The 18,473-nt window shown below is 35.1% G+C and overlaps 1 protein-coding gene across 1 annotated transcript in view; it reads right to left on the reverse strand.

The window, feature by feature from the left end:
* Positions 1-12,019, reverse strand: part of hmgn3 (high mobility group nucleosomal binding domain 3) — a 33,980-nt gene extending 21,961 nt beyond the window's left edge. The window contains exons 1-3 of the mRNA XM_020939964.2: positions 11,846-12,019; positions 3,028-3,078; positions 549-578 (exon numbers count right to left, since the gene is read on the reverse strand). Coding sequence (XP_020795623.1) covers positions 549-578; positions 3,028-3,078; positions 11,846-11,860 — 96 coding nt within the window. The 5' untranslated portion in view covers positions 11,861-12,019. The remainder of the gene's footprint in view (positions 1-548; positions 579-3,027; positions 3,079-11,845) is intronic.
* Positions 12,020-18,473: the final 6,454 nt, after the last annotated feature.

Below are 18,473 nucleotides of genomic sequence, written 5' to 3' on the forward strand. Positions count from 1 at the left end.
CTCTCCACCACACGGCCACAACTTTATTTGCACATTGCTTTTAAATAAATACCTATTTTTGTACTTTTTTAAACATGTGTGGACCCTCCCTTGTTCGAAGTGTGGGGTGCAGTTTACAGAAAATTGTAAACAAGTGTGTGTGTTAGTTTCAGAGTAGTTTCAGTGTAGTTAGCTCCTCCTGCAGTCAGAGAAAAGGAAGTGTCCACCAGAGTCTGACCAGAACTGAAGAAGCAGCTAGGATGTGAAACATCGACCTAATAAACTTTTGTCCAGTCGACAAATTGAACTTTTGCCTGTAGCTCTACTTCACGTTTATTCAGTTACAAATGGTTTTATATCTCAAAAATATCCAGAAAAACAGCAAACATCTCCACAGAGAAAAGCATTTGATGGATCCTCTACCAGAAAATTTAGGCATTGCACCTTTAAGTCTTAAGCCTGAACCGTGGTAATGCCGCTTACGCGAACAGACACAAAACGAACAGACAAACACAGGTGCAGAGGAGAGATACAGAGGTGAAGACAGGAGCGGAAGACGGGAGACTTACCGCGGATAACCTCTGGGACCGCCGGGTGGGCTGTGGGAGGAAAGGGTGATGAACAAGAGAGAGAGAGAGAGACAGAAGAGAGGACAGAGAGATCAGTGCTATCCTGCTCACACTTCAACTGGAGCGGGACAAAATAAAACTGTTTCTGTTTTCTCTGGTTTAACGGCGCTTTGTGTTAAAGGTCCTGGATTATGTAAAAATGATTCTTGTGAGCTTTAAGACGTGTTCTAATGCCGTTTCTTCCTCAAAAACACACCTGGAGTTGTGTTTTGTTTCATTCACCTGTTTAAGTAACCTTTTATGATTAGTCTGTCTACATCTCCAAAGCTCCAAATGCTCTGTTCCACCTTGTGATGTCATGAAGCTGTAGTTTTCAAGTTAACATTTTTTGGACTATAAGTGGCACTTTTTTTCATGATTTGGGTGTTTCCTGCGACTTATACTCTGGTGTGACTTATATATTCAAATGTTGACAGTGAAGCGGTGAGAGGTTCTAGTTTTGTGTGTGAGTATCTGCTGCTCCTGTTCCTCCTGTACCACTGTCACTTCACTCTACTGCACATGTCTCCTGCAGAAAGAGCCTCTGTTCTGTCTGTATCATGTCAGTCGATCGCACCATTACTTCTGCACCACTGAACAATTAAAACAAACTTATAAAGACGACTGATAAGACTGAACACAAATGCCATCAAAAAGAAAATCATATTTTGCAGATTACAAACTGCAAGTCTGAAGCTGCAGCTGAAAACAGTAATCGAGCAGAAGAAGTTTAGAGTAAGAGGTTGGGGTATTTGGGTAATTGGGGTAGGACTCTATAAGATTTTTAAACTTCATCCTACTCCTTTTGAGCACCAGGTCCCAAATATGTTCATGTACATATCACTATTTTTGTTATTGTTTTTGAATGTTGTTATACCTGGCTCAAACAAATAAAATGAATGAAAAGAGACAAATTTATGAGGGACTGGCAGAAAGCGGGGATGGAGAACACAGCTTCACGGTAACCGGGAGGATGCACCATGAAACTTTCCTGGAAGTCACTGGATGGATGGACAAAACCTGGACTTCAGACACATAGAAAAAAACAGAAACCATCCTGTCGGGATTCAAAAACATCTAACTGGAACTGATGTTGAGTCTGACGACCGCTACACAGAAGAGGAAACGACTCTCTGTTTACCTCCTTCTTTCAAGATGAAGTGTCAGTTACTGGTCTCTGATTTTATAAAATAAATTTCCCCCAAAAAGTGTGACTTATAGTCCGGTGTGACTTATATATGTTTTTTTTCTTCTTCATTATGCATTTTTTGGCACTTTTTTTTTTTTTACTCCGGAGTGACTTATAGTCCAAAAAATACAGTACATGGGCTGAAATGATCCAAATGATTCTAGAGAAGATGTATAGAGTTTAAAAAAACTGTGGAGCACTTTCTGTACATATGGCATGACATCACAAGGTGGAACAGAGTGTTTTATGTTTGAAAGAAGAACTCAGCCTAAATGTGCAGGGTTTGTGTGTGTGAATAAAACAAAACACAACTCCAGGTCTGTTTGTGATGAGGAATCTACATTAGAACACAGATCAGGAAATAATGTAATATCTGCTCTTTAAATTGAACTACATTTTAATTTTATCCCTAAACTATTGTACACTGCATCACTTTCCTGATGGAAAGTACCCCACCTGCTTGTCTCCATAGAGATGTTATACCTTTGCTTAGAATATTCCACAGTACTACTTTAAAAAGGTCAGACTGAAATCAAAGCAACAACATCTCTATGGAACAACATTAGAAAAGTTTTACAGTGCACCTTTTAATATGTGCCAATATGAAATCATTCTCAAACAAGCTATGACATGAAACCTAAAATAATATTTTAAAAGCCATGTATGAGTCATAATCTTATTTATTTTGTTCCATTCTATTCAAATTTTCCAGATTTTTTATTACTTATTTTCTATATATATTTTCTATTTTTTTTATTTTGACTTGTGTATACATTTATATAATTATTATGCCTTATTTGACACCTGATATCTTCTTTCCTGCTTATTTAGAATTAATTATTACCATTTACAGTATATTCTTGCTTTTTGTTATTATATTATATTATATTATATTACAGTATATTGTGATGTGTGAGCTCCTGTGTGGATCAGTAAAGTTTGTCTAAGTCTAAGTTTAAATTTATTCTGGTTTTGTCCTGATCTGGTTTACTCTATCTTACTTTGTGATTGTTCACTATTTGACTGACAAATAAAAGCATTTGCATATTTAACCTACTAACAAAATATTAATTAAATTGTTCCTGGAAATGATATGATGTTGTTTCTACCACACGGACGCATTTTCTACATTTTCTGTCACTGAAACAGAACTTGTACTAGTATATTAGACACACACATGATTATGTCACTGCACACAAACACACACACACACACACACACACACACACACACACACAGCGCTGGGTTTACCTCCTGCTTTGTGACTTTGGGGGCCTCCTTTCCCTCGGGACCCTCTGGAGACTGAAGAACAATCGGACAGTTAGAACAGGACACGAGAGAACAAAGTCAACCATTTCAACTGACAAAGAACCTGATGCCCGTTCACCACCGCGCTTCATTTAACCCACTCTTCCGCCGCACTCTTGTCTCCATGGAGATGTTATTGCTTTCCCTGGAATGTTCCATGATATGACTTTAAACATTTCCATCGAGCGTTTATTCATTAAGGGTGTTTCCGTCGCTCAAAAACACAATCATTCCATCTGAAGATCTGAACTGTAATATACTCAGTGTTGGGGAGTAACAGATTACATGTACCAGAGTTACGTAATCAGAGTACAAATTATGAGTAACTGTATTCAGTTACAGTTACTGTTTCAGTGAGTGGTAATTGGATTACAGTTACTTTGTTGAAATAAATGGATTACACGGCGGGATTTTCCTGTTTTCACTTTTTTTTTTTTTTTGGTAATTCCAGGACTAAAACCAGGTCTAAACCAGGACTAAAACCAGATCTAAACTAGATCTAAACCAGGTCTAAACTAGATCTAAACCAGGTCTAAAACCAGATCTAAACCAGGACTAAAACCAGGTCTAAACTAGATCTAAACTAGGACTAAAACCAGGTCTAAACTAGATCTAAACCAGGACTAAAACCAGGTCTAAACTAGATCTAAACCAGGACTAAAACCAGGTCTAAACTAGATCTAAACCAAGACTAAAACCAGGTCTAAAACCAGGTCTAAGATAGATCTAAACCAGGTCTAAACTAGATCTAAACCAGGACTAAGACCAGGACTAAACTAGATCTAAACCAGGTCTAAAACAGGATTTAACAGGACTAAATCATGCTGCGCGGATGTGTCTCCTCCTCTTCTATCAATAATATTTTTAATACGGTTAAGTATCCTGGTCTTTGCTTCTCTACAGCAAATCAAGTAATCCAAAGTATTCAGATTACATTACTCACTTTAAGTAATTTAATGGATTACGTTACAAACTACATTTTGGGGTATGTAATCTGTAATCTGTAGGGGAATACATTTTAAAAGTCACCTTCCCAACACTGAATATAGTGTAGTGCTGTAACCTGCTCATCGGTTTAATCTGTATTGTGGAACATTCTAGACAAAGCAGTAACATTGGAGCAGGTGGCGGACTCTATTCACATTTGTTGTATTTTAAAAGATTGATCAATGTTATTCAAGTGTTATTGTAATACAAAAGCTTTAGCATCGTACACAGGTTTTGGTATTTTGGTATTTGGTCGACATACTTCAAACTCAGAGGCGGTGCGAACATTAGGCAACAATAAGTGGGGCCCCGAACCAGGAGGGGCCCCAACCAGTCGCCCCCAGTGCCAGTAATGGACGAGGTCTCAGAGCAGTTTGATTTTAGTACTTTAGTTTAGCAGTTTTACTTTTAAATAAGAAAACATCATCAAAATAGACGCTAATTGTCAAATCTATTTTTATTGTCCCCCCCTTTCACGTTAGAATGGACTCGTCTTCACCCTGATTTGAATATAATCAATCATAATCACAACATAATCATAAACATATTATAGATTTACGGGCGGGAACGGGACAAAATACTGCAGATGCGGGCGGGGGTGAGACAGAAAATTGTCTCATGAACAATCGGAGAAAAAAAACAAACAAAACAGACAAAACAAACAGGCAAAAAAAAAAAAAAAAAGAAAAGAAAAGAACCAACCAAACAAAAAAAAAAACAAAACATTGCATTATAGTGAGGGCCCCAAACTCAAGTTCACCTAGGGCCCCCAAATCGCTGACTCCACCACTGCTTCAACTTAATTGTGTTCAGAAAGTGTTTTTGATTTAGAAAAGTTTAACTAAACAAAAAAGTTAAAACTGCATCTTTAGATTCATTTATGAACAGTTAAAGGTGCATTGTGTAACTTTTCTGTTTGAGTTTCCGTTAAATACTTTTCTCCATGCAGATGTTTTTGTTTTTTCTGGAATGTTTCACAGTATGACCTTAAACTTTTCTATCATCACGGAGACCAAACCAAACCAAGTTACAGGTCAGATCTGTGGAGAGGCGACCCCGCTCACAGTCACAATGTCCAAAGTTTTTCTAGGTGTTTTTCAGCTCTAAAACCACCTGTAATTGAATAAATGTAAAGTAGAGCTGTTTAATGTCACACTGTGGAACATTCCAGGCAGAGCAATGACATCTCCATAGAAACAACTGACCGAAAAAGTTACATAGTGCATCTTTAAGTCTTGAGTAATACCTGATAGTGACAGTTCAGTACGTCTATAGGCAGTGGAGTCACGATAATTTCTGTGTATTTTTCTTCATATCTGCTCCTTTAAATCATGAAAATGCCTTATATTATGAACATTTACTTTATCTATTGTTATTTATTGTATTACTGTGCATTTTCATGAGAGAAATAAATAAAAACATGAAAATGAAATGAAAGAAATGACTTAAATAAATGACTCATTCAATACATGTAAAATGGAACAATATTTTTTGGAGCTCAATAGTCATAGGTACTTTTTCTTTGCAGTAATGAGGAAACTTTTTGGTATTTTTCTGAACTATGAACAGATTTGAGCTGTTCAAAGTTCAGTAAAAAACTTGCATGAATCATTCTAGACAGAAAATAACTAAGTGTGTTTTATTTTGCTATTTATTCATCGCAAATCTCGATTTTTCTAACAATATTATAAATTTAAAATATTTTGGGAAAAATAATTCTACACTTCGGTTTTTGTCAGTGGCATGAGTTTGTTCCAATATAATTATTATATGGAACAAATTTTTTTGGAACTGAATAGTCATAGGTACTTAGATACTTTTTCTTTGCAGTAATGAGGAACTTTTTGGTATTTTTCTGAACTATGAACAGATTAGAGCTGTTCAAATCTGAATAAAAACATTGCATGAATCATTCTAGACAGAAAATAACTATAAGTGTGTTTTATTCATCGCAGATTTCGATTTTTCTAACAATATTATAAATTTTGAACATTTTGGGAAGGATAACTACGTCAGTGGCATGAATTAGTTCTAATATAACAAGTTTTTTTGGGACTTCGTAGTCATATGTACTTTTTCTTTGCAGTAATGAGGAACTTTTTGGTATTTTTTTGTACTATGAAAAGATTTGAGCTGTTGAAAGTTGAATAAAAAACTTGCATGAATCATTATAGACAGAAAATAAGTACAAAAGTGTTTTATTCTGTCATTTATTCATTGCAAATCTCAATTTTTCTAACCATATTATAAATGTAGAATTGTTTTTCCCAAAATATTCTACATTTGGGTTATTGTCAGTGGCATGAATTAGTTCCAATATAACAAGATTTTTTGGAACTCAATAGTCATAGGTACTTTTTCTTTGCAATAATGAGGAACTTTTTGATATTTTTCTGTACAATGAACAGATTTTGATTTGAAAAGGTTCATTGTTTTTAACCATATTATACATTTTGAGTATTTTGGGAAGGAAAATTCTACGTGAGTGGCATGAATTAGTTCCAATATAACAAGATTTTTTGGGGGACTCAATAGTCATATGTACTTTTTCTTTGCAATAATGAGGAACTTTTTTGTATTTTTCTGAACTATGAAAATAACTGAGTTGTTGAAAGTTGAATACAAACCTTGGAAACTTGGAAAATAACTATAAGTGTGTTTTGTTCTGTGATTTCTTCACTGCAGATCTCATTTTTTCTAAACATATTACAAATTTAGAATATTTTGGAAGGATAATTCTGTGTTTGGGTTATTGTCAGTTGCATGAATTAGGTCCAATATAATTATTATAATGGAACAAATTTTTTTGAGCTGAATAGTCATAGGTACTTAGATACTTTTTCTTTGCAGTAATGAGGAACTTTTTGGTATTTTTTCTGAACTATGAACAGATTAGAGCTGTTCAAATCTGAATAAAAACATTGCATGAATCATTCTAGACAGAAAATAACTATAAGTGTGTTTTATTCATCGCAGATTTCGATTTTTTCTAACAATATTATAAATTTTGAACATTTTGGGAAGGATAACTACGTCAGTGGCATGAATTAGTTCTAATATAACAAGTTTTTTTGGGACTCGTAGTCATTGTACTTTTTCTTTGCAGTAATGAGGAACTTTTTTTTTTTTGTCTATGAAAAGATTTGAGCTGTTGAAAGTTGAATAAAAAACTTGCATGAATCATTATAGACAGAAAATAAGTACAAAAGTGTTTATTCTGTCATTTATTCATTGCAAATCTCAATTTTTCTAACCATATTATAAATGTAGAATTGTTTTCCCAAATATTCTACATTTGGGTTTTGTCAGTGGCATGAATTAGTTCCAATATAACAAGATTTTTTGGAACTCAATAGTCATAGGTACTTTTTCTTTGCAATAATGAGGAACTTTTTGATATTTTTCTGTACAATGAACAGATTTTGATTTGAAAAGGTTCATTGTTTTTAACCATATTATACATTTTGAGTATTTTGGGAAGGAAAATTCTACATGAGTGGCATGAATTAGTTCCAATATAACAAGATTTTTGGGGGACTCAATAGTCATATGTACTTTTTCTTTGCAATAATGAGGAACTTTTTGTATTTTTCTGAACTATGAAAATAACTGAGTTGTTGAAAGTTGAATACAAACCTGAAACTTGGAAATAACTATAAGTGTGTTTTGTTCTGTGATTTCTTCACTGCAGATCTATTTTTTCTAAACATATACAAATTTAGAATATTTGGAAGGATAATTCTGTGTTTGGGTTATTGTCAGTTGCATGAATTAGGTCCAATTATAATTATTATAATGGAACAAATTTTTTGGAGCTCAATAGTCATATGTACTTTTCTTTGCAGTAATGAGGAACTTTTGGTATTTTTCTGAACTCTGAACAGATTTGAGCTGTTCAAAGTTGAATAAAAACTTGCATGAATCATTATAGACAGAAAATAACTAAAGTGTGTTTTATTTTGCTATTTATTCATGGCAAATCTTGATTTTTAAACAATTTTCAGTATTTTTGGGAGGATAATTGTGTGTTTGGGTTATTGTCAGTGGCATGAATTAGTCCCAATATCAGATTTTTTTTGGAACTCAATAGTCATGGGTAGTTTTTCTTTGCAATAATGAGGAACTTTTTGGTATTTTTCTGACAATGAACAGAATTTTGATTTGAAAAGGTTCATTGTTTTTAACCATATTATACATTTTGAGTATTTTGGGAAGGAAAATTCTACGTGAGTGGCATGAATTACTTCCAATATAACAAGATTTTTTGGGGACTCAATAGTCATATGTACTTTTTCTTTGCAGTAATGAGGAACTTTTGGTATTTTTCTGAACTCTGAACAAGATTTGAGCTGTTCAAAGTTGAATAAAAAACTTGCATGAATCATTATAGACAGAAAATAAGTACAAAAGTTTTTATTCTGTCATTTATTCATTGCAAATCTCAATTTTTCTAACCATATTATAAATGTAGAATTGTTTTTCCCAAAATATTCTACATTTGGGTTATTGTCAGTGGCATGAATTAGTTCCAATATAACAAGATTTTTTGGAACTCAATAGTCATAGGTACTTTTTCTTTGCAATAATGAGGAACTTTTTTGATATTTTTCTGTACAATGAACAGATTTTGATTTGAAAAGGTTCATTGTTTTTAACCATATTATACATTTTGAGTATTTTGGGAAGGAAAATTCTACATGAGTGGCATGAATTAGTTCCAATATAACAAGATTTTTTGGGGGACTCAATAGTCATATGTACTTTTTCTTTGCAATAATGAGGAACTTTTTTGTATTTTTCTGAACTATGAAAATAACTGAGTTGTTGAAAGTTGAATACAAACCTTGGAAACTTGGAAAATAACTATAAGTGTGTTTTGTTCTGTGATTTCTTCACTGCAGATCTCATTTTTTCTAAACATATTACAAATTTAGAATATTTTGGAAGGATAATTCTGTGTTTGGGTTATTGTCAGTTGCATGAATTAGGTCCAATATAATTATTATAATGGAACAAATTTTTTGGAGCTCAATAGTCATATGTACTTTTTCTTTGCAGTAATGAGGAACTTCTTGGTATTTTTCTGAACTCTGAACAGATTTGAGCTGTTCAAAGTTGAATAAAAACTTGCATGAATCATTATAGACAGAAAATAACTATAAGTGTGTTTTATTTTGCTATTTATTCATGGCAAATCTTGATTTTTGAAACAATTTTCAGTATTTTTGGGAGGATAATTGTGTGTTTGGGTTATTGTCAGTGGCATGAATTAGTCCCAATATCAGATTTTTTTTTGGAACTCAATAGTCATGGGTAGTTTTTCTTTGCAATAATGAGGAACTTTTTGATATTTTTCTGTACAATGAACAGATTTTGATTTGAAAAGGTTCATTGTTTTTAACCATATTATACATTTTGAGTATTTTGGGAAGGAAAATTCTACGTGAGTGGCATGAATTACTTCCAATATAACAAGATTTTTTGGGGGACTCAATAGTCATATGTACTTTTTCTTTGCAGTAATGAGGAGCGTTTTGGTATTTTTCTGAACTCTGAACAGATTTGAGCTGTTCAAAGTTGAATAAAAACTTGCATGAATCATTATAGACAGAAAATAACTATAAGTGTGTTTTATTCTGCGATTTATTCATCACATATCTCGATTTTTCAAACCATTTTGAGTATTTTTGGGAGGATAATTGTGTGTTTGGGTTATTGTCAGTGGCATGAATTAGTCCCAATATCAGATTTTTTTGGGGCACAACAGTCATATGTACTTTTTCTTTGCACTAATGAGGAACTTTTTGGTATTTTTCTGAACTAATGAACAGATTTTGATTTGAAAAGGTTCATTGTTTTTAACCATATTATACATTTTGAGTATTTTGGGAAGGATAAATTCTACATTTGGGTTATTGTCAGTGGCATGAATTAGTTCCAATATAATTATTATGGAACAATAGTCATTTTGGGACTTTTTCTTTGCAGTAATGAGGACTTTTGGTATTTTTCTGAACTATGAACAGATTTGAGCTGTTCAAAGTTGAATAAAAACTTGCCTTGATCATTCTAGACAGAAAATAACTATAAGTGTTTTATTCTGCGATTTATTCATCACATATCTCGATTTTTCAAACCATTTTGAGTATTTTTGGGAGGATAATTGTGTGTTTGGGTTATTGTCAGTGGCATGAATTAGTCCCAATATCAGATTTTTTTGGGACTCAATAGTCATAGGTACTTTTTCTTTGCACTAATGAGGAACTTTTTGGTATTTTTCTGAACTACGAACAGATTTTGATTTGAAAAGGTTCATTATTTTAACCATATTATACATTTTGAATATTTTGGGAATTATAATTGTACATTTGGGTTATTGTCAGTGGCATGAATTAGTTCCAATATAATTATTATATGGAACAAGTCTTTTGGGGACTTCTTTGCACTAATGAGTTACTTTTTGGTATTTTTCTGAACTATGAACAGATTTGAGCTGTTCAAAGTTGAATAAAATGTTCCTTGGATCATTCTAGACAGAAAATAACTTTTTATTCTGCTATTTATTCATTGCAAATCTTGATTTTTCAAACCATATTATACATTTTGAATATTTTTGGGAGGATAATTCTGTGTTTGGGTTTTTGTCAGTGGCATGAATTGGTCCCAATATACGATTTTTTTGGAACTCAATAGTCATAGGTACTTTTTCTATGCAGTAATGAGGAACTTTTTGGTATTTTTCTGAACTATGAACAAATTTTGATTTGAAAAGATTTGTTTTTAAACCATATTATACATTTTGAATATTTTGGGAAGGATAATTCTACATTTGGGTGAATGTCAGTGGCACGAACCTATACTCTCTTTGACAATAAATCTATTTCAGAATGAGTTTTCGTGCCAGGCTTTTTTGACAGTAGTAATTAGAGCATTAGTGTATATTTGATGACATAATCCTCCAGCTCTGGTAAGTTGCTCGGTGAGAGAGAGTGGCAGGAGGTCGGGAGGAGGCGTTCACGCGTTAGTCCAGCCTCCGGAGGGAAAAATGTTGTTGGAGCTGCAGGTTGGCGGTGACTTCATTTGCATGTGGGCGACCTCCACCCCGCGAGGCCCCCCATTCTGTGTCCTCAAAGGCAGAACGTGCGCAGACAATGGCAGTTTTTACACAGCAGAAACAGCTCGTGGTGCACTGTTGTTATAAGCGCTTTTTTTTTTTACGCAGAGGCGATTGTTCCTTAAAAGCCTTTCTCTTTCCCCTTCTCTTTATGTGCACACGGGTTTATTCATCTGGCCCAGTGCCCACCATTCTTCCTTTACAGCCTGGGGAATAGCTGATCACCTGTGCTTACGTTAAACATTAATAGAAATATACGAACATGTGTCATTATCGCGTTTTGGAACAACCAGCGTTACGCACATCTTTACAGGACGCATCCGGACCGTCCGCTGGCTCCAAACGCTTCAGTCCCAGCGCACACGAACAGGGAAGTGGCAAATAAATAATAAAAAAAAAACGACACCAGCAAGGCCATTAAAGAAACACCCGAAACGATTCACGCTGTCAACGGGGGGGAGAAACGTGACGGCGGGGACGTTTCGGGAGGCGAACCGGAGCGCGGAAGCAGAGCGGAGAGGCGACACACGCAGAGACACGTCCTAAAAAAAACTTTGGCTTCTCCTCACCTGCCCTACGTCGTCACATATTTGCTGCACCGCTATTTCCACCTCCGAGACACAGCCAAACTACAGAATGAAGTGGTAAACCGGTACTCACCTTTCTTTTCGGCATTTTGAGCGTGATTTTTACTCCCTCTCAAAACGGCGAGGCGGAACGGAGCGGCCAGGAGAGGTGGATTCGTGCTACCTACGGAACACGGGATCAATAACCAAGCACCTTCGATAATATGTTGATTATATGCACTCCCCAAAACTCTTGAACGCGCGTCGCCATTGGATAGATCGCGTAAAATCCTCTGTGTTGCTCACTCGCCATTGGTCATCGGCGTATCCATGTAAATAGGACCTTCGCCGTGATTGGCCCGCGCCCTTTGCACGCAGACTTTTACGCACGGCCACGGTCGCGAGGGAAAGTGGAGACAAGCCAATTGAAAGCGGGGCCGACTCTCGGTGGATCTGGGTAATGTAGGATGCGAGGCACAGGAGTGGAAATAAAGCAAAAAGCTCCAGAAATACGAGAAACAAAAGAGAATGTGGCTCAAAAAAAAAAAAAAAAAAAAAAAAAGGACTTCAGAAACGCGCACAAACACACACACGGGCTTTGTGCGAGTTCAATAAACACACACTACACAGCAAAAAGTACAGTGTTAAAAGTGACTCTCGTAGAATCAGTTTGAACAGTTTCTCAGAGTTTTTATGAGTCCAATCTGTTCTAGAGTTAATTTAACACTTTTTGGAAATGTTAATGAAGTAACACTGGACCAAAGTTTCTGTTTAACTTCAAAATCAAGAGTTATATTACTGTTTTATGAGTAAACGGATAACACTTTGTAGAGTTATCCTGATTTAGCTCAACAACACACAGAGCCGTTTTATTTTTACACTTTATTTGAGTTAAATTAAGATGAAATTGTGAACAAAACTGGTTCAAACTCGCAGGAATTTGAAGTTGAATCCACTTTAATAATATCAACTCTGACAAATAACCCCAACTCCAATCCCCATTTAACTTTCAAATAGTTAAAATAACACTTTTGGTGTTAAAAACAATTCTGAAATTTTAACCCTCCAGTTATTACTGTGTATATAATACCATAAATAAACCAAAAATACTTAGTTTCACTGTGTTGGGGACTTTACTAGGACAGTATCATTATCTTTCACTGTAACGTTTGTGGACTATTTCAGTGATCATTGACAACAGAGGTGGAAGGTAACGAAACAAACATAGTAAAGTACTGTATTTAAATTTAAATTGTACACAGCAAAAAGTAGAGTGTTTTCAGAGTTTATATGAGTCCAATCTGTTCTAGAGTCCATTTAACATTTTTGGAAATGTTCATTAAGTAACACTGGACCAAAGTTCCTGTTTCACCCTGAAATCCAGAGTTATATTACTGTTTTGAGAGTAAACAGATAACACTTTGTAGAGTTATCCTGATTTAGCTAAACAACACACAGAGACGTTTTATTTTATTTTTTACTATATTTTAGTTCATTTAAGATGAAATGATGTACAAAACTGGTTCAAACTGGTCTTTTCTCACAGGAGTTTGAAGTTGAATTCACTTTAATCATATCAACTCTGGCAAATAACCCCAACTCCAACTCCCATTTAACTTTGAAATACTTAAAATAACACTTTTTGTGTTATAAACAACTTTGAAATTTTAACCCTCCAGTTATTACTGTGTATATAATACCATAAATAAACCAAAAATACTTTGTTTCACACTGTTGTGGACTTTAGGACAGTATTATTATCTTTCACTGTAATGTTTGTTGGCTATTTTAGTGATCATTTAGTTAAGTACTGTACTTAAATATAAATTGAAGTTGTCTGTACTTTACTTAAGTACATTGTAACCTGGATACTTTTTAGGGATGTAACAATAACCAACCAACCAAAATATCGTGATGTCGTATCATCAAAAGTCTCACAATAATATCGTGAGCTGTCACAATATATCGAATCACAATTTCCTTTGCTTAAATGAATGGTTTTATAGTAGTTACAGCTGGTAAACATAGAGAACTACATCTCCCATGATTCATTTCAGTGCAGACAACATGAAGAAATATGTTTTTACTTGAATTCTTGAGATTATAACGAAAATAATTCACACCAAAATCATGTCATGGTATTTTAAAAGCAAAAAAGCGTCCCATCTACAATTATATCAGCCTCTCCAAAATATCGCAATAAATATCGTACCTTGAGATGAATATCGTGATAATATCGTACAGAGAGATTTGGATATCGTTACATCCCTAGTACTTTTTACTTTTACTTCACTACATTTGAGAGCAGGTGTCTGTACTTTCTACTTCACTACATTTTTGAACAGATCTGAAAAGTAAAAGTATTTTTTTATTATTGTGTGCTGAGAGCTGCGGCAAAAGTCGACGGGTTTATTTTTAACACATTTGTAGTTTGAAAAAACAAAAGTATACAAATATAATATACAGTATACAATATAATATATAAATAAAAACACATGAAATTGTTTCTGTTGTCACAAATTTGTATGAGAATCAGTACATTTGAAGAACTTGAAATCTGTGCGAAATACTTTTACTTATTACTCTTCAAGTACATTTTAAACAAGTACTTTTAAACATACTTTTAACTAAGTAGAGTTTTCATGTGATATATTTACTTTGACTTGATATGCTTTTAGCTTCAGTGTTTTTTTTGTTTTTTTTTTGTTTGTTTGTTTTGTTTTGTTTTTTTTGTTTTCCGCTATTTGTGCTTTTAATTTAAGTAACAAATGTGAGTACTTCTTTCAATGTGAGTACTTCTTCCAATGTGAGTACTTCTTCAAATGTGAGTACTTCTTCAAATGTGAGTACTTCTTCAAATGTGAGTACTTCTTCAAATGTGAGTACTTCTTCCAATGTGAGTACTTCTTCCAATGTGAGTACTTCTTTCAATGTGAGTACTTCTTCCAATGTGAGAATGTGAGTACTTCTTCCAATGTGAGTACTTCTTCCAGTGTGAGTACTTCTTCCAATGTGAGTACTTCTTCAATGTGAGTACTTCTTCAGTGTGAGTACTTCTTCCAATGTGAGTACTTCTTCCAATGTGAGTACTTCTTTCAATGTGAGTACTTCTTCAAATGTGAGTACTTCTTCCATTGTGAGTACTTCTTCAAATGTGAGTACTTCTTCCATTGTGAGTACTTCTTTCAATGTGAGTACTTCTTCCAATGTGAGTACTTCTTCCATTGTGAGTACTTCTTTCAATGTGAGTACTTCTTCAAATGTGAGTACTTCTTCCATTGTGAGTACTTCTTTCAATGTGAGTACTTCTTTCAATGTGAGTACTTCTTCCAATGTGAGTACTTCTTCAAATGTGAGTACTTCTTTCCAATGTGAGTACTTCTTTCAATGTGAGTACTTCTTCCAATGTGAGTACTTCTTCCAATGTGAGTACTTCTTCCAATGTGAGTACTTCTTTCAATTTGAGTACTTCTTCCAATGTGTGAGTACTTCTTTCAATGTGAGTACTTCTTCCAAAGTACTTCTTCCAATGTGAGTACTTCTTCCAATGTGAGTACTTCTTCCAATGTGAGTACTTCTTCCAATGTGAGTACTTCTTCAATGTGAGTACTTCTTCCAATGTGAGTACTTCTTTCAATGTGAGTATTTTTTCAATGTGAGAATGTGAGTACTTCTTTCAGTGTGAGTACTTCTTTCAATGCGAGTACTTCTTCCGATGTGAGTACTTCTTCCAAAGTAAGTACTTCTTCCAATGTGAGTACTTCTTCCAAAGTAAGTACTTCTTCCAATGTGAGTACTTCTTCCAATGTGAGTACTTCTTCCAATGTGAGTACTTCTTCCAGTGATTGATTTATTTCTGTTATTGCTTAAGCCTCTTGGATGAAGGAGTTCACTTGTCATGGTCCGGTTTGGTCTGGTCTTGCTTTGGTCCTTCTCAGGTTCAGTCCTGGTCTAGTTTAGTCCTGGTCTAGTTTAGTCCTGGTTTAGTTTAGTCCTGGTTTAGTTCCGGTTTAGTCCCAGTGTTGATGTGATGAGCGTGAAAATAACCTCAAGGTCAAACACAAAATACACTGAACCCAAGACCAGTTCCACCATGAAACCCTTTTGAAAGCTTCTGTTAGTAAACCTCACATAACAGAATCATATTTAAAATGTGTTGCTTTTATTGTGACAGTTAAATTTCTCTCTCATTAACTAAAGTCCAGCCAAAGGTCAAACGAGCTCGAGACGCAACAGTGATCGACCCAAATGACCAACAGAATATGTCATACTCACAGACCGCATGAAGAAGTGGACGAAAGGAGTGAGATGTCATTCATGGTGTTCAGCTCCAGTCAAATGAAGCTCACTGAGGCTGGAGGTTATAGGAGTGAATTTGGAATAGGAATTGATTTACGAACAAAATGATGAAATAAAAAACAAAACAAAAAAACAGGATCATATAGAGCGGGTTAATATGAATTTAAATTTTAAGACCAAAATGATGAAGTAGTGTTGTAGTCAAGACGCACTAATCGAAACCAAGACCCGTCCGAGACCACAGGGTCCCGAGACCGAAACAAGACCAAGACCAAGATAAGACCAAGACTTTTAAAGGTTGAGACTGAGACAAGATCGAGACCACGGCCCATTGAGACCAAATCAAGACCATCTTTGTCATTGCCTACATTTATTTGTGTTTTACAGTTATTTTGGCACATTTATATCAGTGTTTTTTTTTTTTTTAATAAATCTATCTCCATTTGATCTGATTAAAGTTTATTTAGGCCTAAAATAAGCCAAGCAAACTGTGCTGCATTTAAACACTCCATGCCCCTTTTTTGGATCCTTAAGATTCTTTGAGAACCACTTCTGTAAGAAAACTTCCACTGGCACTTTACACAAAACTGTGAAGAAAGTGAGCAGCATTTTATAAACCTGTTTTTTTTTCAAGTTTTCTAACTGGAGGTCCATTGGAACTTCCATGGAGTTCTTACTAGTTTTGCAGTGGGATTTATAAGCCTTGGCACATTTACCAAACACACCTGTGACAAATACAGATGAACTTGTGCACTTTTGTTAGGCAAATTTTAACCACATGTCACAGTAAGAAGTTTATTGCCGACAGCAGCGGCTGTAATGAAATATGATCACACTAGATGAGTGTCAGACCTCGAGTCTGAGACAAGACGAGATCGAGTCTGAGATGAGACCGAGTCCAAACACCTTCAAGACCTGAGACAAGACCAAGATCAAAAGCGTTGGAGTCCGAAACGAGACCAAGACCATAAAACGGTCTTGAGGCCAGTCTCTAGTACTACAACACTATGACGAGGCTCACAGCAGCAGCTACAGAGAGACAGGACTAGTTGAGATAAACATTTTCTCTGATACATTTTTTTCTTTTTTAAGAACTCACTCACTCACAAACTTTAGAGTTTAGAGAGATTATATTTGAGTGTAGCTTTAAGATCATTTGATGAGGCATTTTTACAATCATTGTAACTCTGCTCTTTGGAAATGTTCTGGATGTGTGATGTAAACGGCTCAGTACAATAACCACACTATCATCTTTTAACAAAACAGAAACCAGAAAAACACATGAGTGAGTTTGTCACTGACAGAAAAAGAAAGTGCCACAGAGTGAGAATGTGTAGAGGTGCAGTGTTCAGACTGAGCATGCTCAGTGTGGAGCACCTAGAACACTCAGGAGCAGGACCACTGTCCCCGAGTCGAGCCTTTAACACTCCAGCTCCAGAGAGAAACAGAGAGCAGCAAAGCAGTTCAGAGACACACACATGTGCAACTGTTTCAACAAAACAGACACAATTTGACAGCACACTTTAATCACACCTGTCACACTTGATAGGTGTGAGAGGTAGCTTCTATTTTCCACTAAGATAAAAAAAAAAACTGTGAGGTAAAAGAGTAACCCAGTGCTGGTCAGTACTGGGCTCTGGGTTATTCTGACCCGACACTTTGGGTTTTTAGTTTAACCTTTTGGTTCATTTTGTTCTACTCAGTTCTGGGTTGTATTTGAACTCTCTGCTGAGTTAAATCTACTCAAAAGTGTTTTAAATAAATAATAATAAATGATAAACTGCATTTAAAAATGGTCATGCCATAAACAGTGGAACCTGAGTTAGTCAGCTGTAAATCACTGTAGTTTGTGTTTTGTTAAACAGAAGTGAGAGTCTCTGGAGCAGAAGACTCTTCAGTGTGAGGAGAGTCACTGTGGAACAGAGACAGGGGCCACTTTAGATAAACAGTAAATGAAAACAGTGACAAGTGTCAAGTCACACACAAACCTGGTGGATTTACCTGAGAAACATTCAAATCCAAAATGAAATAAAGTTACTTTTCTGGTGCTGAGCTGTAGTTATACAAACTACAGTCTAAAGTATCTGAAGTTTCTTTGGTGACTTTAACTGATCCAAAATGATGAAACTGTGTGAAGTTTCAGATAAAATCACAAAGATAAAGTCATAAAACATGTATCAATATAAATATTATAACAGAGGTGGATAATGGCGCTGTATAAAAACACACAGTTAAACATTTGTGTGGAGCAGAGGTACCAGCTGCTGCTGTGGACACTCAGAGTCTGTATTTGACCCGTTTACTCAAAAGGAACTTTTCAGAGCCTTTGACCCAGACAGAAAAATGTCTTATTCTCATTATGTTACATTTGATATGATCCAACTTTGACCCAACCTCCTGACCCAGAAAGTAGGTAGATACTA

The sequence above is a fragment of the Boleophthalmus pectinirostris genome, unplaced genomic scaffold, assembly GCF_026225935.1.
Source record: "Boleophthalmus pectinirostris isolate CB_2022bp ecotype Guang Dong unplaced genomic scaffold, ASM2622593v1 HiC_scaffold_13, whole genome shotgun sequence".
NCBI lineage: Eukaryota > Metazoa > Chordata > Actinopteri > Gobiiformes > Gobiidae > Boleophthalmus > Boleophthalmus pectinirostris.